At 53.5% G+C, this 14,638-nt stretch overlaps 1 protein-coding gene across 1 annotated transcript in view; it reads left to right on the forward strand.

The window, feature by feature from the left end:
- Padi1 (peptidyl arginine deiminase 1) overlaps positions 1-10,158 on the forward strand; it is a 31,653-nt gene extending 21,495 nt beyond the window's left edge. The window contains exons 12-16 of the mRNA XM_038334761.1: positions 5,165-5,309; positions 6,049-6,142; positions 6,766-6,845; positions 8,146-8,271; positions 9,925-10,158. Of these exons, the coding sequence (XP_038190689.1) occupies positions 5,165-5,309; positions 6,049-6,142; positions 6,766-6,845; positions 8,146-8,271; positions 9,925-10,158 (679 nt within the window). The remainder of the gene's footprint in view (positions 1-5,164; positions 5,310-6,048; positions 6,143-6,765; positions 6,846-8,145; positions 8,272-9,924) is intronic.
- Positions 10,159-14,638: the final 4,480 nt, after the last annotated feature.

Here is a 14,638-nt window from a genome sequence, read left to right on the forward strand (position 1 = left end):
GAAGGCTCACAGCTGTGATCCCAGCACTGGGGTGACTGGAAGCAGGAGGATAAGAAGTTCAAGGTCATCCTCAGCTATGTGGAGAACTCAAGGCCAGCATGGGCTAATGAGACCCTGTCTGATAGGAGGTAACGTGCCCTTTGCTACATAAGCAGGGATAGGCTCTTTGCATGGGGAAGGCAAAGTCACTGCTGGCCTGTCTTGAAAGGGCCCAGAGGCTGCCCAGAGGCAGAACAGGCTGCTGGAACCCTTGTGGCAGATTGACTCAGTGACCCACACAGGCCCGCAGTGATGGCGCAGAGAACACGGTATTTAGGATTCAGTTAACGCTCAGACGGGTGCAGATGCCTGCTCATCCTGTAGTGGGTCCCTCCCTGCCCCCAGGTAGCCAGACAAGGGTGTGCTCCTTGAAGCCCACTTTGATTTCACCCTATCACGAACTCTGCATGCCCCTTTCATTTGTGGAGATGGGTGTGGAGCCTGGGTGTGCCCCAACTTGTCCTCTGAGCCCCAGTTGGCCACACAACCCCAGGTGGAGAGCCTGGGGCTGCTGAATCAGACAAGGTGGGTTTTACTGGTACCAAGTGAGACCCAAAGTTGGGGTACTCAGACCTGCTGCACTGGCTGAGGCTGGCTAGGAGATGGACAGAGGCCCCGCTGGCCGTCTACCTCAGATAGCTCACTGGGGCTGGGCTTCAGGGGGCCACCTGTGAGTCTCCAGGATCCGAAGCCCTTTGATGTTCGTTGTACCACTCAGCCGGCACTCACCACAGTCTGGCAAATATTCGGTGCACAATTTATTCATTCAAATTAAGGTCAGGTGCCAGGCGTGGGTGAAAGTCCTATGGCTGCTAAACATGGAGGTACAACCCTGTAACCCCAGGAGGCTGAGAGAGGAGGGTTGCAAATTCAAGGCCAGCCTTGGCTACAGAGTGAGGCTCTGTCTCCAAGACCAAAAACCCAAACAAATAAAATGAACAGACTAAAAAGGGTGGGGGTACTAAGCAAAGCAAAACCAACACACAGAAAAGGAAGTTCTAGGGATGTGGGGGTGAGCAAGGCTGTTGCATTTTAAATAAATGATTTCTTTTATATTCCATGCCTTTTTTTCTTCAACTGTAGAACAGGCTTGATAAAAAGCCCACTCTCTCTGGACGTTGATGGTGTATGCCTTTAGTCCCAGCCCTCAGGAGGCAGAGGCAGGCGGATCTCTGTGAGTTTGAGGTCAGCCTGATCTACAAAGTGAGTTCCAAGACAGCTAGGGCGGTTATACAGAGAAACCCTGTCTTGAAAAACCAAAGCAAAACAAAACAAAACCAACCAAACAAAAAAACCTCTCCTCTAGAATTAAAGGTGGTAGTGGTGCATGCCCTTAATCCTGCCCCTCAAACTCCCAAGGCAAGAGAACTAGAGGCCAGCCTGGTCTACAGAGCAAGTTCTAGGACAGTCAGGGTGGCACAGAGAAACTGTATTTTGAAAAACAAAGTCTCTCCCTTGGGGCTGACTAGATGGCTTGGTGGGTAAGGTGCCTGTTTCCCAAGGGTGAAGGCTTGAGTTTGGGTCCTCAGCACCCATGTAAAAAGCCAGGCATAGCAGGCCACGTTTGTAATCCCAACACTGGGTGCAGAGACAAGAGGGTCCCTGGGGCTCTCTGGGCAGCCAGCCTACTTGAAACAATAAATCTCAAGTTCAGTGAGAGACCCTGACCCCAAAGCTAGGGTGGTGGGCACTAGAAGAGGACACCTGATATCAACTTCCGGTCTCTACACACACACACACACACACACACACACACACACACACAGAGGGTTGGGATGGGTGCAGGGGGCGGGTAGATCTGTCCCAGTCAGGAGACTTTTCTACACACAAGCCACAGAAACCCCTTCTGGAGTCTCTAGGTTCACGTAAAGGAACAAGGAAGTCAAAGTCTCCAGGTGCCCAGTGTGGCCTATGGAGGAGCTATGCGTCAGCCTTTGGGCTGTTAAAAACCAGGAATGAGGCCCTAAGTGGAAGATGAAACCTTGGTGCCCAGAGAGGGACAGCCACATGTCTAGAGTCACACCGGATTAATGATGCTGTCAGAATCCAGGTATCCGCCATGGGTCCCATAGAATTTGACAAGTTGGGCTGGTGTCCCCTACCATCCCTGACATCTGTCCTCAGTAGCAAACAGAATAGGCAGCCTTCAAGATCCCAGCTCCAGGATAGCTTGGTCTACCTAGTCAGTTCCAAGCTAGCTAGGGCTATGCAGTGAGGCCCTGTCAGTAAAAACAAATCCCAGTAATTTTTCTGAGCTCCATGGTGTCCGTGTCTATAAAATGGGGACAGTGCCAGCCCCAGCCTCATGGGGCTGCTGTGTAATTAGACATGGCCCAAGTAGAGTACTCCATGCATGGCACGCAGTTGGGAGGTAGCACCTGTCCCCTTGGTCTCGGTAAGAATCTGACAGCGAGACGTTTTGAAGGAAGATGGTTACAAGGCTGAATGTTCAGGAGAAGATGTTCCGGGGCAAGACAAAAATTTTTGCAAAGGCCCTGAGATAGGAGCGTGCCAGAGGCTTTAGAGGCCCGAGAGGAGACCAGTGTGCAGGGGCTAAAGCTGAGGGAGAAAAGAGAAGCCCGTGCTGCACAAGATGGGAGGGCACAGAGTGACCCCCAGATGGTGACATTGCTAATATACGTGCATCCTGGGATGACCATTTTTAGGGTCATTTGTTTCCAAGACAGGGTTTCTCTGTAACAGCCCTGGCTGTCCTGGAACTAACTCCGTAGACCAGGCTGGCCTCAAACTCAGAGATCCTCCTGCCTCTGCCTCTGCCTCCCGAGGGCTGGGATGAAAGGTGAGCTGCCACCACCCAGCTCAGGATGATCTTGAGGACCAAAGGTGGCATTAAGTGTAAGAGCCTAAGCCAAGCACACAGTAGGCACCCAACAAACCAGAACTTTCCTGGCTGCTTTGGTGGTCTCCCCTCATGCACTCCGATCATTAAACAATTCCGCCCCCTGGTGGTGGCTTTGGTGATGATGCAGAGACGAACCTGCCCTCACCTGGGACTGGGACCGCCTCCTCCTTGCTCCAGCATCCAGAAAGGAGGGTGGGAGAGAGTCCCAAGGAGGGGCTTCACGCAGCACCTTCACGCAGCACCTGCTGAACTGTGTTTGCTTTCTCTCCATCTCATTGTTTTTAAAGATGCCCTTCAAAAAACTACAGTAAGCAGACAAAAGAATGTGGTCCCCACCTTGCACCCTCAATTCTCACCAGGAGCTTCATTTGGGCCTTTGTCAAGCTTGTTCGCAGCAGGTTCCAGGCTCCATTTTCTGTAAATGACGAACTTTTTCTTCCTGTCTGACTTCAAACTCAAAATACAGCCAAGGATCTTCCTGCCTCCACCTCTCAGATGCTGTGGTGACCGAGGTGTGCCGCCACACCCCGCTTACGCAGTACCAGGGAACTGAACCGAGGACCTCAGGTGTGGCAGGGAAGCACCGTACTAACTGAGCTGCCTCTGAAGCCACTCGGTCCTATCTGTTACTCCGAGGCATCTGCCTCAACTCACCATAGTTTCGGAAGCAGATATTATGTGACAGGGGCTGGGGCTTCAGCAGAACGTGGCTTAGACTAGGCCCCTGCCCTGGTGGAGTGTGCATCCCAGCAGCGGGTGAGAGCCAGATTGAGAGGTGGGTAACCAGCAGACCCCGATGAGTTAGTATCCCAGCTGGGGACCCAGTGCTGTGGAGGAAAATGAAGGGGGTTGGGATATGGCTGAGGAAGAAGTCAAGATTTGAGTTACACCTAGAAGCGGAAAGAGAGGTGCCATGGGACCATGGGGAGAAGACTGTGACTCCAGAGGGCGGGGACAGAGTAGGTGCCCAGGTCCTGAGGCAGGAGTGTGTCTGGTAAGTTCAGGAGACAGCAGAAGACCAGAATGAATGGAGAGGAGAGGGTCAGGGCCAGGGTGGGCGTTAGGTGGACCATGGGCCATGGGGAGGTCAGGAGGAGGTCAGGAGGGGCTGTGCGGCTTCTGGCGGTAAGATGGGAGCAACCCCAGGGTTTCAACCGGAAGAGGTACATAGTCTGACTCTTAAAATTCTCCCTCTGGACGGATCAGGGATCAAGTATGAAATAGGCATTAAAAAAAAAAAATAGAAGAGGACACTGGCCACCCAGACAGGAAGGCTCCTGCTGGTCACTGAGAAGGTTTGACATCACTCCTCTTTTAGGACAGTCTCCACATTGGAGAAGAGCTTTTGGATAACACGGCCTTACGCTGGACGGTTGGTTGGGAACAGGATCTTTTTATACAAAATAACCCTCTGAGTGGGTCCTCTTTCCCAGAGGAGAGACCAAGGCTCAGAGAACCGAGAAGACCACCTGGGCCACACAGCTGAGAAAGGTCAGAGCCAGACCCTGATGATTCCATGCCCTGAGATCCATGCCCAAGCAGAGACCAGGGTCTGAGAACGTAAACCAGTTGGTGCCGGGCATGAGTCCCTAGGTTCAACCCAAGCACCATATAAACCGTTAAGGTCTTGCGCTTGTGATCTCAGCACTTGGGAGGTAGAAGCAGGAGGACCAGGGGTTCAAAGCCATCCTTAGCTACATAGGAGGTGGAGGAGGACACATTCTGCTCTATTCTTCCCAGGTAAAGGGCGCTTAAGAAATGCTAGATTTCATCTCAAGAACTTCTGGGAACCCTAAATTCCTGAGGCAGTATGAGTTTCACACTCTGGCATAAATAAGACTTAACCTCTCTTTAACATACGAAGCCTTCAGATTCCTCAGGGCGATTGGCTGGGTGCAGAAGGCCTCGCTCAAACAAGCTCCACCCCCTTGCCAAACCTACCCCCCACACACACCTTGGCCTGGCCTGCATCTGCCACGTCCACCTATCCCCTAACCCACGGTGCCTGCTTCTCTCCGCCTGGGACATCCCTATCCCCACTCTGTTCCCAATGGCTTCAGCTTGGGCTGCACATCTCTGGGCCTGTAACCGTGGAGTGTGGCCCTGACCTTTCTCAGCGGCGTGGCCCAGGCTATGTCACCTTAACTCGCTGAGCCTCAGTTTCCCTTTTGGTAAAGAGGACCCACTCAGAGGGTTGTGAGGGCATGGAACATGTACCCGGTAGGGACATAAGATGACTGACCGAGCCTCTCTCCTCACTAGGTCCAGTGGGCGGCGCATGGCCAGGGTTGTGCGTGACTTCCTGCAGGCCCAGCAGGTGCAGGCCCCCGTAGAACTCTACTCCGACTGGCTTTCCGTGGGTCACGTGGACGAGTTTCTGAGCTTCGTGCCCACCTCTGACCAAAAGGTGAGTCCCCTGTGTCACCACCCCACAGTCTTCCGGTTGAGTCGCTGCTGCCCCCGCCTGGCCTGATGGGATGATGGCTTGGGGCATGGGCACTGCAGCCAGCTCAGTCCTATGGGATCAGTGTGCCCTGGGACTTAGGCTGCGTTCATCAGGGAGGGCTTCCTGGAGGAAGCCAGGAGATCTGTGCTTCCTGCCGGTGTTTTCAGACCCAGAACACTCCAAGAGTCAGGAATGGCACTGGTAAGAGGGGAGAGAATGCCTTAGGCACCTACTATAAGGCAGACTCACACTTTTAGCCAGGGAGCCCTCCAACAAGCCCACGCTTGCTTCCATTTTACAGGTAAGGAAACTGAGGCTCAGGAGGGTTCTGCGCTCTTTCAGGTCCATACATCCTATGGGGGCTGGGGAGATTTTAATTAGAATGTGGGCTCTGGTCTCTACATTGACCACAGAATCCCTCATGGAGAAAACCATCCAGGGGGAGGGGCTTCCTAGTGGCCTGTGATCCTGGTCCAGCCATCTTGGGGAGCGCTCTGATGGGGTCAGTGAGCAGCTGCAGAGGGACACACCTGGATGAGGTGGAAGGGCCTGCAGTTGGGACCTACTTGGGTGGTGGGTAGAGTGGGTAGGGATGGAGAGAAAGGAGCCCAGGGCACGTCTGGCTCCTAAGCTCAGTCCTTGGAGGTCTCTGGCATCTCAGGGACCCAGGCTTTGAGCCATTTGTTCCCCTCTGTGGCAGGGCTTCCGGCTGCTCCTGGCCAGCCCCAGTGCCTGCCTCCAGCTGTTCCAGGAGCTGAAGGAGAAGGGCTACGGGGAGGCAGCACAGTTTGATGGTGAGTGCCACGATGCTGCCACCAGTCACGGCTTGGGGATGCTGTCCCTCCATCACCCTCCCTGGGGATGTACCTACTGCCGCCCTGGGGCAAGGAGGGAAACCGAGGGGCTAGGGAGTCATCCCAGATACTTTGATGGTGGCATGACTCCTAGGCTAGACCTCAGGAGAAATGTAGGGGTCTCACCTGGATCCAAATCCTAGCCTTGGCTCTTGCTGGAGGTGGAGTCACAGAGGCTGCACCCTGCCTCTTAGAACCTCCATTCCCTTCTCTGAACTGCAAATGAAAACCACCCTCCCTGGAAGGTCTTAAAGATCAATGAGAATTAAGCTGGCCCCAGCAGGTGTGGGAGGTCAGGGCTGGGAGCCGTGAGGAGCCCTGGGGCTTTTTCTCAGCATCTCTGACTCTTCTTCCATCCTAGCTGCAGCAGGAACCAGCCTTCTAGTGTCTGGCCTTTTCTCTCTCACCTTCCTGCTAGTGTTAGCATTGCTAGCCTGCACTGTGCTGCTTCAGGCCTGTGGGCTCCAGGCAGTGTCCCTGAACCCACGCCCTGTCTTGTCTGTCTGTCTCTGAAACACACTGTCTGTCTGTTCCCAAGCTCACTCACTGTCTGTCCTTCACAGGCCTCAAGCATAAGACAAAGAGAAGCATCAACGATATCTTAGCCGACAAACACCTCAGGAGGGACAGTGTGCACGTGCAGGTGAGGGCAGGACACTGACTGGGTGGTGGCAAAGATCCAGGGAGTGGGGGACACGGCCCAGCCTCGGTTTGTCCTGTAGACGTCTGAGGGTGTGGGAGTGAACTTCATCCTCGGGGGGCTGGCAGACTGTGAGGACAGGCCGGCCACCTTCTGACCACAGCAGGCACCTGGCGTTGCCTGGCTCTGGGGGTGCAGTCCCCGTCCACAGATGTGAATCCAAAGCCCCACCCTGGGAGTGTGAAGGTGAGATGCAGAGACATGGGGTCCTCAGGGGCCCTGAGCAGAGAGCAGGTTGGACAAGTATGGGAAGGGTTAGGACTTACCAAAGGCAATGCTTTCCCTGTGTGCAATGCTGGCCTCAGTGAAGGCAGGAGGCCTTTGGCCCTCTTCAACAAGTCAGGGACTTTACCTAGATGGCTGGGGCAGGACAGAAGACTTAGCCCTGGGACAGCAAGTTAAAATACAGGGGGTCATCAAAGAGGCTCAGCAGGTCCGGGCAGTGGTGGCGCACGCCTTTAATCCCAGCACTCGGGAGGCAGAGGCAGGCGGATCTCTGAGTTCGAGGTCAGCCTGGTCTACAAGAACTAGTTCCAGGACAGGCTCTAGAAACTATGGGGAAACCCTGTCTCGAAAAAACCAAAAAAAAAAAAAAAAAAAAAAAAAAAAGAGGCTCAGCAGGTAAATGCTACTGCTGCCTGAGATGCTGAGTTTGATCCCCAGAATTCATAGTGGAAGGAAGGAATTGACTGACCTCCACATGGGCCTATATTGTACACACACGCGCGCGCGCACACACACACACACACACACACACACACACACACACCACCATTTAAAAATGTAATCAGGGGCTAAAGAGAAGATTCTGCAGTTAAGAGCACTGACTGCTCTTCCGGAGGACCCAGGTACAATTCCTGATACCCACATGGCAGCTCACAACCATCTGTAACTCCAGTTCCAGGGGATCTGATGCCCTCTTTTGACCTCCGTTGACACCAGCCATGCACATAGCACCCAGGCATGCAGGCAGGCAAAACATCCATATACATAAAATAAAAACAACTTTTAAAAATTGCAATCAAGTGACAGGATCCTTTGGAACCAAACCTCAACTGTTCCTAGCTCTGTGCGGCTGGGAGAGCTGTTCTGAGCCTCAGTTTCCCCACTTCAGACAACCGTGGCTCCTTTTGCACTAAGCCATTGAGAGTCTCCGAGGCACCAGCGGTGCTCTGGGCTACACACAGGCTCAGTGCACTCAGAGTCTCCTGTCTGGGGCACGGCTTCCCTTCCCCCTCCCCAGAAATGCATCGACTGGAACCGGAATGTGTTGAAGCGGGAGTTGGGTCTCTCCGAGAGTGACATCCTGGACATCCCACAGCTCTTCTTCCTGAAGGGAGCCTATGCAGAAGCCTTCTTCCCCGACATGGTGAGAGTCCCTGGTGGTGCAAGGACCGGTGGGTACAGAGGTGGAGAGGGGACAGCTCGATCAGCAGTTCCTACACAGGGCAGGTACATGCCCTGGGGCATCTCCAATGGCCACAGTGAGTTGGTGCCTTTGGTACCTGGTGGGCAGCAGCTGGGAGTGCTGTACAGCGGGGAGACCAGCCCATCCCAAGAGATTTCATTTTCTAAATGGAAAGGCAGACAGGGATGTTTCTATCCTCCATCTGGAGGCTGGTCTTGCCCTGTTCCCACCTTAGCCTTCATTTGAGGCTTCCCCGAGGGGCTTCTATGTCGGCCTTCCTGGCAGGCAGAACAAATAGTAGCCACTGGTCAGCTGACGTGCAGATGAAGCCAAGAGTCTTCAGTCAGGAGGGCGGGGCTAAGTGATGCTATCAAATTAGCTGGCCCATAGACCCATTTCCTGCCAGGGTGAGGGCCTCAATGAGAAATGGACTCTGGAGCAGGAGGTGACCCTCCTTTTCTATGGTGCCTTTAGCCTGGGTGCTTCTCCTAGGACAAGACCAGAGTAGTACTGAGTTAGGGGAAGGAGTGTGCAGGCTGGAGTGAGAGGGTGCCTACCTAGTTCCTGGCTGTCCCCGAGGTCTAGCCTCCAGACTGGCAGGGCACTATTCCCCAAAGACAGGAGCTTACTACCTGAGCATCCTGCTGCTGGGCACTGCAGGGTGTTTAATGGAATCCCTGGTCTTCTATAACAACCAATAATATCAGGCAATACCAGGCAGGTAAATCCTTCCTCACTGAACAACACTGCTTGAAGCTGTACCTCTGCCTTCTGTTCGAGTTTTCCCTGCTGGGGTGAGCACTCGGCACTCTACAGTGGAACATGGCATCCCCCGAGTCATTGGGATGACATGGTATGCCACATGTGGCCCGTAGGTAACAACCAGGGACAGGAAGTGATTTTAACCTACCCAGCCATCTGTGGCGAATGGCACGGGGACACTGGGCTTTGGTTCCCACAGCAGGTGGGCGTGGCTGAGGTTAAGGCCCATGACTTTGGGCTGTGACTCTTGACTCCAGGAGCAGAGGCCCAGCCACGGCAGTAAAAGTGGCTTCTTAGCCCCCTCCCTGCCCTTTGACCCGTGGCATTCCCCAGCCTGAGGATTAAGGACAGCTAGGAACAGCCAAGCAGGCTGTGCACTGCACAGACATCACCACACTGGCAAGGACAGTTATAGGACGGGTCCGTCGATCTGCACGTCTAGTCTCTGTCCGTGACAAACTTGTTACTAGATGACGATTGTCTGAGTGACGGAAGAAAGCATAGGAGGAAGGGGTGACTGTCACTGGCACAGAGCTAACCATACGTGCCATTAACTAGGAGCCATTCGACCACTGAGCTACATCCCAGCACCAGCACTACCCTGCACGGCTCTGTGCCTTCTTTTACATGCTGAGACATGTTTTATTTCTGTGGCCCAGGCTGGCCTCGAAGTTGCCATCTTCCTGTTTATGACTCCCAGATTATAAGGGGCACATTCTCCACCCCCACCTCAGATCCTATTTCCTGACCCTTTCCTGGTCCTGGTGAGGATGGGTCAGCAGAGCCAGAGCCCAGAAGGAATTCTGGGTGCAGTACATTCGTGGCCAGTGGGGTTCTTCCTCTCTCCCGCAGGTCAACATGGTGGTTCTAGGCAAGTACCTGGGCATCCCCAAGCCTTTTGGCCCCCTCATCAATGGCCGCTGCTGCCTGGAGGAGAAGGTGCGCGCCCTGCTGGAGCCGCTGGGCCTCCACTGCGTCTTTATCGACGACTTCCTGTCCTACCACCAGTTGCTTGGGGAGATTCACTGCGGCACTAATGTGAGAAGGAAACCTTTCAGCTTTCGGTGGTGGAACTCAGTGCCCTGAGCCTGCCCGGCCACCACCCTTGCTACCCCCTTGACGGGAGTGCCAGGGCAAGGGTGAGGGACATGAACCAACCTCCATCCTCCTGGGACCTGGAAATAGGCTGGCTGCTGTAGTCAGCTGGACTCCAGGGCCACACCACACTTCTTGGTCTCTGGAGCGGTCTGTCCTGCCCAGGGCGACTACTGCCACTCTTCCCTCTCCTCTCCCCAGCCACAGCTCCCAGAGAGCCAAGATCGGCAGCTGAGCCTGTTAAAGGCATGGCCTCTGCAGGCGCACCCCACTTTGAGTTGCTCCCCTCTCTTTGGATTCCTCTCTGGAGCCGGAGAAATGGCTTTGGAGCTGTTTTCGGAATGCCCGCCATGCCTGGACCCTGGGATGAGAGCACCGTGGTTCCATGTGACTCCTGGATTATGTAAAATGGAAAGGAAGATTTGGGACATCTTTTTTTTTTTTTTCTTAAGGGGACCTCAGGCCATGGCCGTCAAGCACCCTTCAGCTGTGTGTAGGCAAGCAAGGACACAAAAGCCCAGTGGCCAGGCCCCTTTCAAAAATGAAAGCGAGCAGGCACCTAAGCCCCTTTAACGCCCTACTCCATCCACTCCATCCTCAGGATGCTTGTTAGTTCTTGGGACAGCCTTTAATTAGGAGCCCTAGCTACTTCCGTTTGGAAGACGCTGGGGGCTATAGGGAGGCCCTCAGAAGTCTGGGCGGGCAGGACGGTCCAAACAGGAAGTCAAATAGGCTGTCCATCTTGGGGCAGGGAAGCTGGAAGCCTGGGACTCCTGGGGCCTCGGAATCTGAAGGTTGCAGGCTGCTCCAGATGTGACGGGGGGGAGGGGGGGCTCAAGATGTTAGGAGAGGGTGGGGCGGGTCATTAAGTTACATCTGGAGGTGGGGATTAATTTCCTCTAATAGTCTGTAATTACTCCTCAACCTGCTGCAGGCAGTGGGAGGGGAGGGCCCACACTCCCCCAGCAGCCCGGGACCCTGCACAACACTTGCGGTGCCCTAGTAAACCCACGGCAGGCCTGTGTCCCCCCCCCCCCCAACCTCCCACGGTCAGAGAGACAGCTGCCCTGAAGGCTAATAGTGCTGGGTGAGGTCACAGAGGCCTGTGTAGGCAAGCAGGCAGGCAGACCCAACTACAGGGCACGGCTGGCCGACCGAGCTACCTGCTCCCTTCTTCTTCTGGTCAGGGAGTCACACCAGGCTGCCAGTCGCTGGATTCTGTCTTTGCATTTCTAGTAGCTTCTGGTGCTATCCCAGGCTTGAGGCAGCTGCTGTTACTTTGTAGTCACTGTACATTCACTTAGCAAAGGCTAACATGGAACTGTTAGGGTGGACATGGCCAGGTAGGGATTGACACCTCTCCCTCTAGAAGGTTCTGTGGAACTGGAACCTCATTTGTAGACTCCCGACATCAACACCCTCCTCTTATAATCATGACCCAGCTGAGGCTGAGCCACGGAGAAGAAGAAAAAGGAGGAGGAAGAGAAAGGTTGGGGGCAGGGCTTGGTCTCTGAGGGGGAGATGGCAGAGCCCTGGCGAACATGGGAGTGAGCCTTCGGAGCCTCATGGGGGACTCTGGAGTTGCTGCCCAGGCTGTCTGGGGTCCTGGGTGAGTGGCCACCCTCTTTCTGAACAATAAAAAGATTGTTGTGCATTCTGTAAGTGGCTGCCTCATTTGTCCCTGGACTGACGGAGAGAGGAAAGTGAGGGGCCCTGCTTCCCTGCCCTATGCACCCTGCCACAAATCCGTGGGCTCAGCTTCAGCAGGCCACAGGCGGGCCCTGTCAGCTGAACAGCTTCCTGGGCTGAGGCAGGTGATTACTAGGCAGCAGCTGATTCAAGAGAATGCTGGGCATATGCCCACGTCCACCCTGCTATTGGCTTGAGATACTATCTGGGAGGAGGGACCTGCCTCTTCTTCTCTCCCCATCCCTTGGCTTTATCCCTGTCTGGGAGCATGAAAAGGGGCGGGGAGGCCCTGGGTCCTGCTAGAGGAGGGGCATGATGTTCTGGGGCCAGGACATTGGCCAACGTGATTCTGTAGCCCTGATTCTCAGACTGAGTTACCGGCCTTGATGGCTTGATTTCAGGAGCCTGGAACTATCTACCATTCCTTTCCCATCGTACATGCTTGCTATGACCTCAGACTGTACCCTCTGACACAGGTTTATTTTAACTTTTTTTTTATGGACTAAGAAGCTGTCCACAAATCACTGACATCTAAAAGCCTGAATCAACCATGAGACTGTTTCTAAAAGTTGGGACTAGACTAACAAGATGGCTCAGTGGGTAAAGGTACTTGGTGCCAATGCTGATGACCTTTGTGAGATTCCCAGGGCCCACATGGTGGAAGGAGAGAACAGATTCCCACAAATGGGCCTGGGACCTCCATACATGCACCGTGGCATGCATATGGCCACACACTTAAAATAAATTAATACATGTACTATAATAAAATGCAGTTTAAAGACTGGCGCCAGCTGGATGAATTTGACGGCAGGGATTTACTTCCAAAGGGAGATGGAGACTCTGGGCATGATACTCATCGCGTCCCTAGCTCAGTGTGTTAGCATCCTTGCAGGGTGGGGAACGTATGTTAGCATCCTTGCAGGGTGGGGAACGTATGTTAGCATCCTTGCGGGGGGGGGGGGTTCCCCACCCTTCCACCCATTCCCCACAGTTAGGGAGACTTTCTCCAGAATTCTGGTGAAGCTGCCCTGGGTGCTGACTACTTTAAGGACTACCCTTCCCAAATACTGCACTGCCACAAAGGGACTGTCACGGGTTCCAAATGGGAGACCCTGGGAAATAGATCCTAGTCCCTGCCCTGCCCTGGAGGGCAGCAGCCACAGGGGGGAGGGAAGGACACTAGTCAGCAGTTCTGAGCTCCACAGCCATTATCTCTGCCAGAACAGGTGACTGGTCACATTTTCTACACATGAAGAAACTGAGGCCCCAGATGAAGAGATGCAACCTCATCAGTACGTGGTGTAGCCTGATCCGAACGAACCCAAGACTTCTCTTCCCAGAGTCCTTGTTCTTGATATTCCTGACACCTCTCAGCCTCAGTTTCCCTACCTACAAGTGGGTCTCCTGCTCTGACATTTTTGACTCCTAATAATGACCGATACTCAATTCTGTGTAATTCACCCCCTTGGGAGGATTTGACCTCCACCAGCAATAGCAACAGCAGTCAGAAGAATGAGTGCAGCTCCCTGTTAGACCAGCCACTGTTGATTCCTCCAGCCTCACAGCAGCCATTGCTTACAGGGAAAAAGTGACGCTCCGCCAGGAAGCCCCTGAGGCAGGGAGGAAGCCCAGTCCAGTCTTACAACTCAGGCTTTTAATTAAGAAAGGCAGGGGACCAACAAGATGACCCAGTGGGTAAAGATTCCTCGCCAGTACACATTACAGTCTGAGTTCTACCCTGGAATGCACACAGCGGAAGGAGAAAACCAACTCCTCTGGTCTTCACACACGTACTGTGGCACACGCGTGCACAGCCTCCTCCATAAATACATCAACGTAAAAATCATATATATGCATTAGTTATAATATGTTTAAAGAGAGAGAAAAACCAGGCCAGTGGGAGCTGGAGATACGGCTCAGTCGGTAGGGTGCCTGCCTAGCATGCACAAATCTCTCGTTTTGATCCCTGGCACCAGATAAAACTGAGTAGAGCAGCGCACGCCTATAATCCCAGCACTTGGGAAGTGGGGGATCAAAGTTCAAGACCATTTTCAGTCTCATAGTGAGTCTGGGGTATTGGAGACCTTGTCTCAAAAAAAAAAGAAGGAAAGGAAGGAAGGAAGGAAGGAAGGAAGGAAGGAAGGAAGGAAGGAAGGGAGGGAGGGAAAGAAAAGAAAAAAAAAAAGCCAGGAGGTGATGGTGCATACCTTTAATCCCACCCCTGGGGACACAGTGAGGTAGGCGGATCTCTGAGTTCGAGGCCAGCCTGGTTTACAGAGTGAGTTCCAGGAGAAACCATATCTCAAAAAAACCAAAATAAATAAACAAATAAGCCGGGCGGTGGTGGCGCGCGCCTTTAATCCCAGCACTCGGGAGGCAGAGGCAGGTGGATCTCTGTGAGTTTGAGGCCAGCCTGGTCTACAAGAGCTAGTTCCAGGACAGGCTCTAAAAAAGCTGCAGAGAAACCCTGTCTCGAAAAACCAAAAAAAAAAAAAAAAATAAATAAATAAATAAATAAATAAATAAACAAATAAAATTTTTAAAATTTTTAAAAAGTAAAGAAAAAGAAAGATGGGGAGGTGAGTCGGGGGGGGCGGGGTGTGGAGAAGGAGGAAGTAGAGGAGGAAAAGGAGACAGGTTCCAGCATTTCTCACAGGCTTGCATGAAGAATCCCGTTGCCTGCACCAGGTTGGAACAGGCCTGGGAACCTGCATTCTCAGCAGTGTGGAGAAAGGAGAGGCAACGGGACCGTGAAGGGTCAAGGCAAAGACCTACCTGCCCT

Source organism: Arvicola amphibius, chromosome 6, assembly GCF_903992535.2.
Source record: "Arvicola amphibius chromosome 6, mArvAmp1.2, whole genome shotgun sequence".
Taxonomy (NCBI): domain Eukaryota; kingdom Metazoa; phylum Chordata; class Mammalia; order Rodentia; family Cricetidae; genus Arvicola; species Arvicola amphibius.